This window comes from Drosophila pseudoobscura, chromosome X (genome assembly GCF_009870125.1).
Source record: "Drosophila pseudoobscura strain MV-25-SWS-2005 chromosome X, UCI_Dpse_MV25, whole genome shotgun sequence".
In the NCBI taxonomy this organism is placed as follows: domain Eukaryota; kingdom Metazoa; phylum Arthropoda; class Insecta; order Diptera; family Drosophilidae; genus Drosophila; species Drosophila pseudoobscura.
Window position 1 is genome coordinate 37867657 of NC_046683.1, and position 15247 is coordinate 37882903.

General features: G+C 41.8%; 5 protein-coding genes across 6 annotated transcripts; 2 read left to right on the forward strand and 3 right to left on the reverse strand.

Moving 5' to 3' along the window:
• Nucleotides 1-7955: 7955 nt before the first annotated feature.
• Nucleotides 7956-9337, reverse strand: LOC4814191 (uncharacterized). The gene is made up of 2 exons (XM_001354298.4): nucleotides 9251-9337; nucleotides 7956-9191 (listed from the first exon to the last, which is right to left on the reverse strand). The coding sequence occupies exon 2, from the start codon at nucleotides 9162-9164 to the stop codon at nucleotides 8118-8120; it is 1047 nt and encodes a 348-aa protein (XP_001354334.2). The 5' UTR covers nucleotides 9165-9191; nucleotides 9251-9337; the 3' UTR covers nucleotides 7956-8117.
• A 418-nt stretch (nucleotides 9338-9755) lies between these two features.
• Nucleotides 9756-10626, forward strand: Polr3I (RNA polymerase III subunit I). The gene is made up of 4 exons (XM_001354299.4): nucleotides 9756-9892; nucleotides 9948-10062; nucleotides 10134-10286; nucleotides 10344-10626. The coding sequence occupies exons 1-4, from the start codon at nucleotides 9885-9887 to the stop codon at nucleotides 10566-10568; spliced, it is 501 nt and encodes a 166-aa protein (XP_001354335.2). The 5' UTR covers nucleotides 9756-9884; the 3' UTR covers nucleotides 10569-10626.
• On the reverse strand, nucleotides 10571-11489 carry DENR (density-regulated protein). The gene is made up of 3 exons (XM_001354300.3): nucleotides 11247-11489; nucleotides 10921-11182; nucleotides 10571-10842 (listed from the first exon to the last, which is right to left on the reverse strand). Exons 1-3 carry the CDS (start codon nucleotides 11367-11369, stop codon nucleotides 10658-10660), a joined length of 570 nt encoding a protein of 189 aa, XP_001354336.1. The 5' UTR covers nucleotides 11370-11489; the 3' UTR covers nucleotides 10571-10657.
• A 58-nt stretch (nucleotides 11490-11547) lies between these two features.
• Nucleotides 11548-13108, forward strand: Nprl2 (Nitrogen permease regulator-like 2). The gene is made up of 3 exons (XM_001354301.3): nucleotides 11548-11792; nucleotides 11853-12359; nucleotides 12433-13108. The coding sequence occupies exons 1-3, from the start codon at nucleotides 11673-11675 to the stop codon at nucleotides 12985-12987; spliced, it is 1182 nt and encodes a 393-aa protein (XP_001354337.1). The 5' UTR covers nucleotides 11548-11672; the 3' UTR covers nucleotides 12988-13108.
• Nucleotides 13042-14927, reverse strand: LOC4814197 (ketimine reductase mu-crystallin). 2 transcript variants are annotated; one of them, XM_033382426.1, is made up of 3 exons: nucleotides 13602-14927; nucleotides 13328-13525; nucleotides 13042-13281 (listed from the first exon to the last, which is right to left on the reverse strand). In XM_033382426.1, the coding sequence occupies exons 1-3, from the start codon at nucleotides 14398-14400 to the stop codon at nucleotides 13250-13252; spliced, it is 1029 nt and encodes a 342-aa protein (XP_033238317.1). In that variant the 5' UTR covers nucleotides 14401-14927; the 3' UTR covers nucleotides 13042-13249. The 2 variants fall into 2 exon arrangements, with proteins under 2 accessions (XP_033238317.1, XP_001354338.3); XM_001354302.4 differs by having other exon boundaries at nucleotides 13042-13262; nucleotides 13602-14926.
• Between the last annotated feature and the right edge of the window lie 320 nt (nucleotides 14928-15247).

Sequence of the window (15247 nt, forward strand, 5' to 3'; positions counted from 1 at the left end):
GTCCGCTTTGTACTTGTGCACTGATGTCACAAAAGCCACAAACATTTTTTACAATGCTCTTGGCACATTTTTTGATTCTTGTGTCCCGCTTTCTTGTCCGATTAGATCTGGAAAACCCCCTTGGTTTACCAAAGAGTTATCCAGTCTAAAAAACTTAAAATCAAGACTTTATAAAAAATTTCAAGAAGTGGGTTCTCCTACTTCTCACTCTCGTTATGTAATAGCTCGGTCAAACTTTTCAGTTCTTAATGCTCAATGCTATAAGAACTACCTATCTCGTTGCAGGATACGTTTTTCTCAGGACCCTAAACAGTTTTACTGCTTCGTAAACAGTAAGCGTAGAACGTCCGCACACCCATCCTCGCTATCATTTTGTAATACGTCGGCAAATAATGATCAGGCAATTGCCGATCTTTTTGCCCAGTTTTTCCAAACTACCTATTCTGAGGAACGCTACTCTGGTCAACCGTACCCATACGGATTACCGAGGTCGAACGGCATTTTCAGTCCCTTGTTAAATGAGTATTCCCTACTTCAAGATCTTCGACTAGTTAAGCCGGTGTTTTCACCGGGTCCAGACGGGGTTCCAGGTTGTGTACTCAGGTACTGCGCCGAGGCTCTGTGTGGACCATTGCTTAAACTATTCACCATGTCCATTGATTCATCTTGCTTCCCCCCAATCTGGAAGGAATCGTTTATAATTCCTCTCCATAAAAAAGGTAGTAAGTCTGATGTAAAAAATTATAGAGGTATAGCAAAGTTATCCGCTATTCCCAAATTGTTTGAGAAGGTTTTAACTCCGCACTTGCAACATCTCTGCAAGTCACTTATATCTCCAACTCAGCATGGATTTATAAGGCGGCGATCAACCACCACGAACTTGTTAGAGTTTACCTCTTTCATTATTAAAGGCTTTCAAGGTAACTTACAGACGGATGTTATTTACACCGACTTTAGTAAAGCATTCGACTCTGTAAACCATTCCCTTTTAGCACATAAACTTGACCTTTTAGGGTTTCCGCCCAACCTCCTGAGATGGATTTCTAGCTATCTTTGTTCTAGGTCTCAAAGAGTCCTCTTCAAAAACTCCCTCTCTTTACCAGTAAAGGTTTCTTCGGGAGTACCACAGGGCAGCCATCTAGGCCCCTTACTCTTCACACTCTTTATTAATGACTTGCCTTCAGTAATAACATACTCTCGAGTACTTATGTATGCGGATGATGTTAAACTCTGTGTCCAGTACAAGGACATTTCATTTCATTCTCGCTTGCAATCCGATCTCAATAGCTTTCAGTCATGGTGTTGTGCAAACTTGTTACACCTTAATGCCTCGAAATGCAAAGTTATGACATTTCATCGTTCTAACCCTTTGTTGGCTCCCTACACCCTATTTGGGGGTTCTCTTGAGAGAATTACCCTGGTGGATGATCTGGGTGTTATGTTAGATCCCAAGTTAAAGTTTTCCGAACACATTTCTACCATGGTAAATAAGGCCATGGGCGTGCTTGGGTTTATAAAGAGGTGGTCAAAGGAATTTGACGACCCCTATATAACAAAGACTCTCTATACCTCGCTTGTTCGTCCGATCTTAGAATACGGCTCCTGTGTATGGTGCCCTCAGTACAAAGTACACCAGGACCGTATAGAATCAGTACAGAAAAACTTTTTACTCTTTGCTCTGCGGGGCCTTAACTGGGATGCGGGTGTAAGACTCCCATCTTACTCTAGTAGACTATTATTAGTAAACCTCCCATCCTTAGTTAACCGTAGAAAAATGCTTGGTGTGATATTTATGCACAACTTGATCAGGGGTGACATAGACAGCCCTGATCTGTTGAGCCGCATAAACTTCACGATTCCTATTAGACTGACTAGAAACTTTATACCGTTGTTCCTTCCACTTTGTAGATCGAATTATTCCTTGCATGAACCGTTTAGGGTCTTATGCTCGGACTATAATTCCCTCTACCATATTATATCCTCCACTAATTCTCTTCCTCTTATTAAATTACTAATCCTTACACACCTTTCTAGTAATTAGTAATTGTAGTGGAATTTGTATTTTGTATTTTATTGCATGCTTAATTTCTTAATAAGTTTAGTGCTAATTTTCCTCGAAGGTTAGTCTAATATCTATCTTTCTTGCATGCTCGCGTTTGGTTCGGCTACGCACCGCGCGTCATGCGGCAGCGCCCCTCGGTCGGTTGGGCGGGAGGAGGGCTGCGTTTTGCCTGGGATCCGCGCGTAACAGCCTTCTGCTGGTGTCACACGGGCCACTTGACGGTGCAGTAATTGCATCGCCTCTTGTTAGATGCAGTCATTGCATGTCAACGTCCAATAAAGTCGCTTATCAACTTATCGATTTTGGTGAAATAATTTGTACATTATAGATTATTTTATTGTTAATGTAACAAGAAAGTTTACGGTCTCTATGACACTTACTAGTATTTATGAGATATTCATTTTGTTTCAGAACAGTACATTAAAAAATCCTTTTTATTATAGCTCAATAAAATATGTTGACGATAAATGATTTTAGCTTGTGGTCTACACATGAAGAATTTACGTCGTAAATTTTTCAATTAAAAGTATCATATATCGGCAGATAAGGGAGTTTATATAAGCTCATGCTTTGGGTAAAATCGGCGTAATATTGGGGTAATATTCCAAGAAAATCAGACCATTGAAATGAGGAGTTGGTTATTTTATTTGTAACGATTCAAAACTCAAAGGTAGTGCTTCTTTTTTCACATAACTTAAGTATCTGACTTTTTATTTGATTGAACTTTGCACTTCTACAACGCTGTGAAATGCATCTATAGATCTTACCCAATGACTTTGCGCTTAAGCGTATCGTATCAGAAATATAAAGCTTTCAAATCCAATCCGTTTGATCAAATCCAAAATTTCCGCATTTTACTCCTCAAAATACTGTTCGGCCAACCTTCTACCTTCTACGGCTTCAACCTACTTATAAGTCAATAAAACCATAGGCACAGGATGCAGCAGTATTTTGTATATCCTCCTTGCAATTCAGATAACATGGCTAACACTTTTAGGTCCTACGCAACTTTCCACTGGTGTTCTTTATATTTTATATTTTCAAACAATTTAGTGATTGTTTGGACTCTTTCATATTAACAGCATGGGCGATGGAAAGAGACGGCTTCTATTTCCATTGTTTAGCATTGTAAGCCTCACACAGTGGCTTAAATAGTCCGAAACGACGCGAATGACTATGTGTGACTATGTATTCATTCGAATGAATAGTGACGAATGACGCGACCGGAAAAGACTTAAACACTTGGAGCCGTAAATATCTGGTTTTCTCCACAGCAAAGGACTACCAAACTAAAATTGTTTATTTAAAAAAAAATTATGTTAAGTATTTTTTTTAAACTTAATAGCTTGTGGATTGGGCTAACTTACTTTTCGTATTACATAATTTGCAAACACATCTTGGTGCCCACACTTCAAGAAAACTTATGGGCTTTACATTAAAAGTTTCTTCATACTTTTCCCGCAAATTTGCATCTGAAATTAATTTTTCTTCGTTGGAAATCATGTAATTTGCACAAATGGAGCAAAACGTGTCTGTTTTGTAAAGACATTTAAGCGATTGGTTTGAGTTATCCGTTTCAATTGCTTTTAAATAGAAACCAGGTGATTAGTAAAAAAAAACACGATCTTATTCTGATCGTTTGAAGCGACAAAGGTCTAATTTGTGCGCCAACATGTATTTATGTGTATTCATTCTTACCCTAGATTATATTTAACGAAAAAAAGTAACTGTCAAAAATGTTTACAGCCCATAAAGACATGATCATAGCAAGCACATAGCAAGGATTCGTCAAATCCTTTTCGTTTGAGGGATCCCTTTTCGGCATTTGGACCGCGTAAATTTTAGATTTGATCAAACGGCTGTATCTTGTATGGCAAACGAATACAATTATTTCAAGCTTTTCTAGAGGTTTTAAAGTCAAACTTTAGTTTAAAAATACCACCAAAAAAATTTTTAATTTTAAAATTGAAAGCTGAATATTTTCTAGACCATAAGCTTTAGCTACAAAGTATTCGGGTAAGATCTATAGCAGCATTTGTCAGCTTTGCAGAATTACGAAGTTCAATACAATCAGATGTCAGATACTATGTGAGAAATAGATGCACTGCCTCTGAAAAAAGCAGTACAAAAATATTAGACTTAAAAGAACAAAAATTAAGCCATACAAAAATACTATGAAAAATGTTTAAATCTATTAAAAAAAGTCGGTTTGCTTCACAATGGAGAAATAATTTACATTTTATTGAATAATGAATTTACCACGAAATTATCATTTTTTCGGTATTTTTTTCTTCTAAATTTTGATTTCAAACACTCGGAAAAATAATTCTTGAGGTTTTATATTTTTCTTGTACATATATGTAAATTAATTTGGTGTCGTTTAAGGTATCGTTTTTAAAAAAAATATGGATAAACGGCTAAGGTGCATCCGTTTGACCAAACCTCAAAAAATACAACTTGAATACTTAATTTGAATCCGATTGAGGTTCACTTATCAGCTTTTGAAAATTGCAAAGTTCAATAAAATGCAATCTTGATTCAGTGTGATATCACAGGAGTCTGGATACAACATTTCGTTGCTCTAGCTCTCATTGTTTCTGAGATCTATGCGCTAACTTTTAGCGAAAGTCAAAGCAGATCTCGAAACGTATGTGTTAGAGAAAGACAGAGCGAGAAACAATGAAATTATTTTCTTTATTCCAGCTATAATAATGATACGATATGGTTCAGATTCTGCCGTCTACAAGACGGACGGACGTACGGGCAGACAGACAGACATGGCTCTATCGACTTGGCTATTGATGCTGATCAAGAATATTTACACCTTATGGGGTCGGAAACGCTTCCATCTGGGTGTTACACACATCCATTTCCCGCACAAATCGAATATACCCCTATAGTCTTTTTGGGTATCAGTTATACAGATTACTAATATACTACCGCCACGTTTAGGAAATAAAATCTCAAACACCCCAAAAATGTTAATTTTTCATGCATGAAGTGCCATTTTTAGGACGTAATTGCAATGATAAAACTATCCAAAACTATCCAGTCCCAGCAGATGCGAACAGCGGTAGATGCTTCGTTGCATTCTGCAACTATTGCATAAGATTTATTAAAAACTACGCCGACTATTTACGGCACATAACACGATTATGTAGAAAGAATGTGTTCTTCGAATGGCCAGCTTAATGCCAAATGCATTCCAACATCTTAAAGATTAATTAATAACTAATTAATTCTCTATTATTATACTTTCAGCAAAGAATAATAATGATGCAAGCAAGCAAGCGTGTTGAGCATCATTCACTCAAACACGAAACGGACTCCAGCATCTAGTTCAAACGCATCCCGATCATTTTCGAAAGCTTAAATTAATACGAGTACAACTGAGCAAAAACTAGAAGCTATTCATTGGGCTATTAGACATGTTCAACCATATATGTATTTATTTTTTAGTTAAAACTGACCACTAACTTACATTTTTCCAATGGTTAACCTAAGCTCTAAACTAATCAGAATGAGATTGGAATTAGAGGAATATAATTTTACTGTAGAGTACCTAAAGAGCAAAGAAAATTTTGTGGCAGATGTACTGTGACGAATTACAATAAGAGATTTTAAAAAAAATAACTCATAATCATAATGTCAAAACTAAACAAAATCCTGTGCAGGCAAAGAACAAGTAAATTTGCCAAAGAAAACTCTTGTCAACGCTTCTCAGCCCAACGTACACGAAATCTTTGCAAAAGATGACGTACGAAAAGTAATTACCTTGCGAATAACAGACTCTAAATGTTTTCTAAAACATGGAAATAAAGGTATAGCAAGAATTAATGTTCGTAATATGTACACCAATGGAATTATCGATCGAGGATAATTAAGAGAAAAATTAAGTTAGAGACTGTAAACTAGGTGAAGTTGATTTTATATTAAAACCGAGCTACAGTTTCTTCCATCGAAAATGAATGCAAATGTGTACAAAACTGTCATACAAAAGGCATGCCCACATTTTTATACCCGATACTCAAAATGAGTATTGGGGTATATTAGATTTGTGGTAAAAGTGGATGTGTGTAGCGTCCAGAAGGAATCGTTTCTGACCCCAAAAAGTATATATATTCTTGATCAGCATCAATAGCCGAGTCGATGGAGCCATGTCTGTCTGTCCGTCTGTCCGTCCGTCCGTCCGTCCGTCCGTCTGTCCGTCTGTCCGTCCCCTTCAGCGCCTAATGCTCAAAGACTATAAGAGCTAGAGCAACGATGTTTTGGATCCAGATTTCTGTGATATGTCACTGCTATAAAAATATTTCAAAACTTTGCCCCGCCCACTTCCAATCGTAGAAAATGACCATATCTTTTAGACTGCAGAATCTGAACTGGATCGTATTATTATTATAGCCAGCATCAAGAAAATAATTTCATTTTTTCTCGCCCTGTCTCTCTCTAACACACAGGTAGCATAGGCGGCTTTGCTTAGAGTAAAACATTAGCGCCTAGATCTCAGAGACTATAAAAGCTAGAGCTGACTTAGTATCGGGTATAACTGTAGAGTTGCGGTGTCCGCAGCAACTCACAACGTTCCCCCTCGTTTGAATTGTTTTTGGAACGAAACCATGGATATACCAGCACACAATGCCGAATATATCGATAATATCGATACTGCTGCCATCTATCTGCAGCACTACAATGCTCCCACTCCTATTGTGGAGTGGATAAGTAAAAAAAAAAGGGGAATTGCTAGACTGGCCGCCGTACTCCCCCGACCTAAATAATATAGAAAACTTTTGGGGACCCTGAGACCCTAATTGACGCCATTAAATCAGACTGGGAAGTTTCATCGATCAATATTTAAAAAAATTATGACAAGTCCTTAAAAGATCGAATATATGAAGTAATACGAACTTGTCTCAACAGACTCAGTAGATTTAAACACATGGAAGAGCTATGCATAACTGGCGGGGTACTCACTACTCCAGGGGAAGCCCTGTATACCGTGCTGGACCTCCTTCCAGTAGATCTCATGGAAAAGAAGGTAGCAACACTTTCCGCCCTTAGAATGAGAGAAGTCAAACTGTGGAAACCGTCCACGGTTTGGCACTCGGGAATCCTGACGAGATTCTCGCAGTTACGGGAGAGGACTAATTATTGTATCCTTAGTGATCACCTCAAGACGCCTTTCCAGGTATCAATCCCACCTAGGGAGGACTGGGAGGTGGGCAAACCAGATCCTGTAAATGCGGGCGACTTCAACACTCTTGGCTCAAAGTTAGACGGCCGCTTGGAAGGCGGAGTCTTCTGTAGCGAGCTAAACATCAGTCATTGCTTCAGGCTCCCGGATCACTGTAGTGTGTTCCCAGCGGAGGTTGTGGCCATCAAGGAGGCCATTTCTATTGTCTCCAAACTACTTCTAGACACGCACAAAGTGTGCGTCTTCTCGGACAGCCAAGCAGCTATTAAAAACTTGTGCTCAATATCGTCGAATTCAATAACTGTACATGACGGCCGGAGGTCTCTGCATGAGATCGCAGAGCAGTTAGATCTCTTTCTTATATAAGTTCCCGGTCACAGGGACATCGAGGGGAACGACGCCGCCGACGAGGGTACCACGATCACTCACGTGCAGGCTTCGCAAATAGGAGATGGCAGTAAACCCACTTTTTCTGCCGTTGCCCGGTCCTTGGAAACCGTCTGCGGCCTCTCGGGACCCCCTTCCTCACAGACATTTCGGACCTGTCTCAAATCAAACCAGGGACCTTGTCCAAATACATCCAACACAATGGGCCTCTTATGTGACCCGGTTTGGAGGTAGTGGTGGTTGTGTGTGTGTGTGTTTCATCCTACCCCATCCCCGGCTACCCCCTTAACCTAACCTAACCTCACTATTATGGAATTAACATTGTTAGGACTATATTCTTATGTACACATATATTTTTAATTACACTTAACTCTGAAGTTGTACAGGATTGTCGATTTTTTGTGCTAGGAATACATATGCTTACGTGGAATCTCAATATCACTATGTTTAGGAACTTCAAAATTTTTTGTGTTTTTATCAGTCTTTTTGGTAATTCGATTTGGGTTGTCCGTAGATTAGGACCTTTGCGCGGAGTGTCTTGCATCCAGACATCTTGAAATCTGTGGTATTGATCATGGACTCTACATACTTCTGATCCAGATGCAGATTCTCCAGGTCCGCCTCATGTCGAATGCAACTCTCCAAATGCTGCGGCTCGAGCGTGTCAAATTGAATAACTTGATTGTCGGGCAACTGCAGCACGGTGGCGAAATGCTCAACAGAAGTTTCGCCAAGAAAGCGATTGATATTGAAAATGTAAACGATGGACAGGCGTTTGAGGTTTACTTTGTGAGTATTTTTGTTTCCGGCGATGTCGCCAAAGCTGCTGACTAGGTCGTTGACCCTTTGCACAATCTCTTGATCCGTGCTGTTCATGTTGTCGACCAGAATGAGATTGCGACCACAGAAGTCCAATTTGGTGAGCACCGAATTTATTCTGACCAAGTCCGAGACATCGCTCTTGGTCAAAGCGTGTACATTTTCCGGCCAGGGGAACAGCTCCCGGAGCAGACGAGCCGTCAAACTCTTGCCCACGCCCGAAGATCCCAGCAGGGAAATTGACTGAAACTGTGGCTTGCTCAAAGACTGCTCCAGCTGGTCGAGAGCAGTTTCTTGGTTCAGCACATGCCGGCGAATATGGCCAAACATTTCGTTTAGCGACAAAGTAGGATCACAATAGTTTTGCTTGTTGTGGATGATGGCCTGGTACTGTTTGCTGTAGTTGAGCATAAAATTGCTCACATTCTCTCCGTCATAGTAGCAGCCAAAGCCGCAAATGAAAACCCCAAGCGCGAGCAGCACGATGCACCAGCAGGACTGAAACATCCACGTATGATTGGGTGGAGACTGCTGCGCATCATACTTATCATCGGCAATTAATCGACGCACACGGCTGTGGCCCCAATGGCGGTGCGAGCCGAGGGAAGCCTTGCACTGGTGCAAGTCATTTAATCGCCGCTTCAGCAGGCGGTGCTTTGCCCTTTTCCATCCTGCGGTTATTGGGGGCGTCTTGTCTGCTGCCATTGTGAAGACTTTACTTCACTACGGAATCTAAATGGTATAGATTTATATCTGTTGGCTTGTTATTAATTTGTTAATTGTTAATTTACGCAAAGCTTTGAATCAGTGTTGGATTTATCGATAAAATATGCCCCGTCTGACCATCAGAAATATACCAAAATATACCGTCTCATTTTATAAATATACCGTAAATATACTAACGAATTAAAGTTCTGTTATACACATTCCTCGTTTCTGATATTCCGTCAAATATTACCAGCTATATAGATCTCTCAGCCCTGCCCACATAATTTTATACGCCTAATGAATCAATTTTCTACTTGACTGGCTTATTATTTTTAACACTAGCTTTTACTGGATTTCTGTTCCCTTTGTTCTTAAATATACCTTTGAAAATGAATATTAATAAATTGATGAAATAAATATACCGTCGGTTCGATTCGATTTGACAGAGATGCAGTGTTTTACAAGTGTGGCCAGATCAACGTAATGTCATATAGGTTTTTGCGCCAACAAAATAAATTTGCAAATCGAAAAAAAAATAATATTCTTTAACGCAACGAACAGAACAACAATTATTAAACACTATTTTTATTTATATTTCACTAGGTTGTGTTTGAAAACGCGACTATTTTTAGTCGTTGAAAATAAACTGGTTCCATAGGAACTAGTTCACTTACAATATGTTTACATTTTGTGTAGAAAGCCGACAGCTTCATCACAATGGAAACGTGAGTTATTGAATACAAGAAACAGATAATCCATATAATTATTTAACTCTTTCAGTGTCAATGCTACCTACTCGTACCTAACGAACATGGAGGTGATGCAGGTGCTCCAGAAAATCAAAAGCACCAAAAAGAAGTTTGGAATGCGTAACCTGGCCACAGTAACCTATGAGGTATGGTATAAGTACTTACTGTAAATTCCTTATTCTTCGACACCGAAGAGCTTATGGCATTTTTCTTTCAGGCCTTGCAATATCTGGAAGAGTCGCCCTGCAAGACTCAGACACGTGAGTCCATCACAAACTACGTAAAAGACCTAGCCAGTTATCGCCTGAAGTCCCACGAAGTACTCCAAATGGTGAACGATCCGCCAACCAGTCCGCTGCACACGCAATTGGTAAGATGAGATGAATATATGCCCCAGCAGCGCTCAAATTTCATTTGCATAATGCAGCTGATTGATGACAACAAAGCTCCGTTGACGGACGAGGAGAATGAGAAAATCATCCAACTGACATACAAGCACTTTTACGGAGTGGAAACAACGCCGCAGCTGCCACAGCAATCCCAAACCCAAACCCAGTCTTCTTCCAAAGAAAAAAAAACAGAGCAAAAGCAACCGGCGTCAGCACCGGCAGATGGGCAAACCGAGCAGCAGCAGGAACAGCAGAAGAAGTAGCATTTAAGTAATTTAACGTTTTATATTTTATTGTAGCGTATAAAAGAAGACAAAAATATGTGCTGCTTGCTAGTGAAACTTTATGGCGCTTAACGCTTTTGATCGCCAAGGTCCTCTATGGCGTCCTCGTCGATTTCCGACCACTTATCGGGTATGACATCAAACAGCTCGTCCTTGACATCGCCCTGGATGACGATTTCATCGTCGCCAGTGACTGACGAGCCGCACGCGAATTTGGTGCCAAAGAATTTTGCAGCCACTTTGAGATCAATATCTGTAAGAAATTACGAAAATAAACAAAATAAGGATATGCAGTAAAAACATTAAATAAGGGAATCAAGAAAGGACTGACCAAAGGTACTGAGGCCGGTGACTACAGTCACAGACTTCTTTTTGCCGCGGGCAGCTCGGGACACACAGATGCGCTTGGGGACATCCTCCTTTTTCTTGACACGCAGCAGTCCCTTGCCCCCGCGCTTCTGGCGCTTTTTGTCATCGTCAGTGCCGTCGGCAGCAGCCTGCTCTTCCTCGATCTTAAGGCGCTCAAAGTCATCGGGCATATTACGCTCCAGCCATTCCTTGCACTTTTCATATTCCGGATAGTATTCGCAATACTGTAAATATCATCGAATCTAACATATGAATAAAATTTCCGGCCTAAAATGTATTGAATCCTACCTCGATGGGCATGGTGCAGTGGCCGCAGTACTTCATCACGATGGGATAGGTGACGCCTTCGCGGATGCCCACCTTAAGACGTTCGGCGACATTTGTACTCACGCTAATGTTTTCGTTTGTCATTTTGCTTAATTTTGCTAAATAATAGCGATATACCCAATTTGAGACGAATTTCTGCACAGTGAAATATTTTGCAGCACTGGCCACTGAACACGCGTTTTGCAGCACAGCACAACACAGCACTGATGATTTGAAAACTATACTATCGATAATGGTTAGCATCTGTTTGCACTAACGCCTTCCCTTCTGACCCAGGGCTACGCTACCAGATATTCTGATATAAATGTTTCTCGGCTCGTCGAAAGAGAAGAGGACAACAAAATCTTTGCCCAAAAATGTGGAGATAGCGGTGAACCAGCGGTAAGAATGCACTCCCACACGAATGACGCTGCTGGCACGAGCAGTGCCGGTAGCACAGAGGGCAAAATACGGTGCATATTTCTAAGCGAATTCCATGCCACAGCTGGCTGCAAGATAAGCTGCCAAGTGAGTACGTTCAATCCTTTCATCAACCAGCTTTCGTACAAACCTTGTTTGGCCCCGCAGGTGCCTGATAACTACATCTCCAAGGATGTCTTCGATGCCATCAACGTGTACATCATTCCCAAGCAGCACTTGCAGCGCTGCATCTTGACCGTGAACGCCATGGACGTGAAGATTGTTGGCTATCCAGTGGGCATACAGGATCAGCAGAAGTACGCCCGTAATGCCTTTCTATTCAACCTGTGCTTCGTCTGCGATTCACGGGCCCGGTCTGTGCAATATGAGCCCGTAGTGAAGAAGCTATCGGAGTACCTTATCATGATGGAGGAGGAATCGTGTTTTCTGTCGCGCGAGGATGACAAGCGGAGATTGCAGAATATCTTCCAGACCGTGCTTAGGGACCTGAACGAGCGCAAGGTGGCCACCATCGTGGAGGGCGACAATACGATTTATCTGAAGATTGTGATGCACAAGCCGGATCCTCCTGCGGTCAAGGATCACATGGTGCCTTTGTTGCTAGCTAATCTGCGTGACACGCCGCTAGAAAATTGGGACCTAACCACGCAGCAGGTTAGCCAATGAAATATAATTTTGACCCATTTTTAAAGTTCTTCACTTATACCTCCATCTCCCTCTTATCCAGATATTGCCCTATATCAATGGAATCAATCATGTAGCGCGCATCGCCGCCGAGGCGGACGTGGAAACGGATTTGGTCAAGTCATGCATACAGAATCTGGTCTACTACGGTGTGGTTCAACTGCTGCCCATCCTCAAATACAGCAACGTGTACATGACCCAGAACCTAAAGCACCTAATCCAGAGTGCATCGCTGAGCAACGCTTGTCGCAAGTACGTGGCGCTCAAACCCGACAAAACTCTGCCCAGCGTACAGCGCATCTTCCAGTTCTATGCTTCGATGACGCACGGCGTGACATTGAGAGCCATTTGCCAGCGCTTGTGTCCCCAGCATCACAACATCGATGAGCGTAAGATGGTCATCTTTGGGCTGCAGCACAAGTTCATCCGATGCATCCACAAGTATCCGGTGTTCACGGGATCGGTGCCATCCGGACGCCAGAAGATGTACACGGGCCTCATCAGCTTCGACGAGATCTGCTGCAAGACGGGCCTTTCACCCTGCACCATTGAGCGGGATATTGAGAAAGACACAAATGTGACTGTGATTTGGAAGTAAACTTTAATGCTGATGCTAAGCTAAATGCATTGCGTAGTTTGTAAACACAGATTGTTACGTTTCCAATTGATTTTTATATACATGAAATATTTATTATTTGCCATAAATGCCTCAACATAAACATTTCAGCTCCGTCATTTCTAAATAGGGCACATGTCTAGCTATTTATCACAAGCGTTTGGGGCTGTAAAAAGACAGCGGGCTGTATTACTTGACGCCGGACAGGGAAGCGTCCTGCAAGGCCTGCGCCACACAAGCATCCTCAGAAGCCATTCCTGAAAACAGAGTTCAGAGCTGTACGGATATATTATGAACACTACGGACTTCACTTCTTACGAACCCATGGACTGGAAAATGGTGATGTCTGACGCTTCGGGATAATGCCCACTGTTGATGACTGATCCCAACTCGGCGGTAATAGGCGCGGGAAGGCCAATCAACTCGCTTTCGGCATTGGCAAAGCAATCTACATAGACCTGGGCACGTTCGTATATATTTGTCGCCACCTCCGAGTAGTGGTTTTCGCCTGCGCCCACAGCTGCATGGAAAAAAGGCAAAGCAAATATAAAGCGCTATAAACGAAAGGAACTCAGTGCTTGAAATGCTGGACAAACCATTAATGTGGACAGATCCCTCTTCGCGCAGATCTGATGCGAAGATCAGCGGCTCCTTCGAGTAAGTGGCAATGCAAATGACATCGGCGCTTTTCACAGCCTGTTCTGGATTGCTGCATACACTAATTTTTGTCTGTCCCGCGCATCCCAGCTCCTGCTTCATCTGCTCGGCTAGCTCAAAGGCCCTGGCAGTGCTGCGATTAAATAGATTCAATTGCTTCACTTTGAACATGGAACAAAATGCCGATGCGTGCATTTTTCCCTGTACTCCGCAACCAATTATAGCAACCGTTATCTCCCGCTCGTGCTCGGCGCTAGGGCCAAAACGACGAAAATAGAGGTACTTGGTTGCCACTATTGAGGCAGCCACTGTGCGCCAGGTAGTTACATCTGTGCCAGCCATAATAGCAGTCAGCTCTCCAGTCTGAATGCTGAAGAGTAAGATGTTTGCATTTATGCTGGGCAGCGGCGGTTCTTGTTGAGGATTAGAACTGAACGATGAAACCACCTTGCAGGCCAATGTCGAGCGTGTAACGTTGGCCGCATCCCCAACATAGCAATCCGAGGGCAGCGTGAAGTTGCCCACAAAGGCGGGCATCGTGAACAAGAATTGGCCCGGATCCTTGCACGCGGTGATGCTCCTCTTTGGCTGGTTCACATAGGCCGCATTAGGAGGACGGTTCTGTGAAGACACAACTGCCTTCAATGCTGACTCTACTGCTTCGTTGACAAGCGGCCAGTTGAGGAGACGTCGGACTGTCTCCGCACTATAATATAATGGCGCCGTCTCATTGTTCATTGTAAAAGTGAATTATTATGCACTACACCGATCTGTAAATGATTTTCCGACTGTGTGACTTGCAAGTTGCAATAATATAATCATAATAATTAATGAGTTGCTGCTGCGACCGCAACTCTACATTTATGCCTGATACTTAGTCAATATGGTTCTTCTCCGGCAGACACCGCGTAACATTGAGCGACAAAAAGTGAATGCGAGAGAGACAGAAAATCAGCCTGAACGTGTCGTCGGGCTCTGCGTAGCGACCGAAAATTGATATGTTACTTTTGGCTATAATAATAATTCGATCTGATCAAGATTCGGCAATCTGGTAGATATGGTCATTCTTTATGATTTTAATTTTCCCGTATCTTCAAAATTGTGGATGCCACAGATTTTCGTTCTTTGTGAGGGCGGAAGGAGCTGGGGCGAAGTTTTGAAATACACTTGTACAGGTTCGATACCATAGGAGTGTAGATACTAAATTTGGTTGCTCTAGCTCTTATAGTCTCTGAGATCTAGGCGCTCACTTTTTGCGATAGGCAAAGCCGACCATGAAACGTGTGTGTTAGAGAAGGACAGAGCGAGAGAGAATAAAATTGTTTTCATCATTCTGGCTATATTAATGATACGATCTAGTTCAGATTCTACAGTCTAGAAAAAATATTTGTTTTCTGCGATTCTGCACTTTTGGTTTTCTTATATCTTTCAAATTGGGTATGCCACAGATTTTCGTCCTTTGTGGGTGGGCAAAGGGGCGTGGCGAAGTTTTGAAATACACTTGTAACAGTGACATATCACAGATATCTGGATACGCATACGGACGGACGGATATACCAAAATGTACGGTCTCATTTTCAAAATA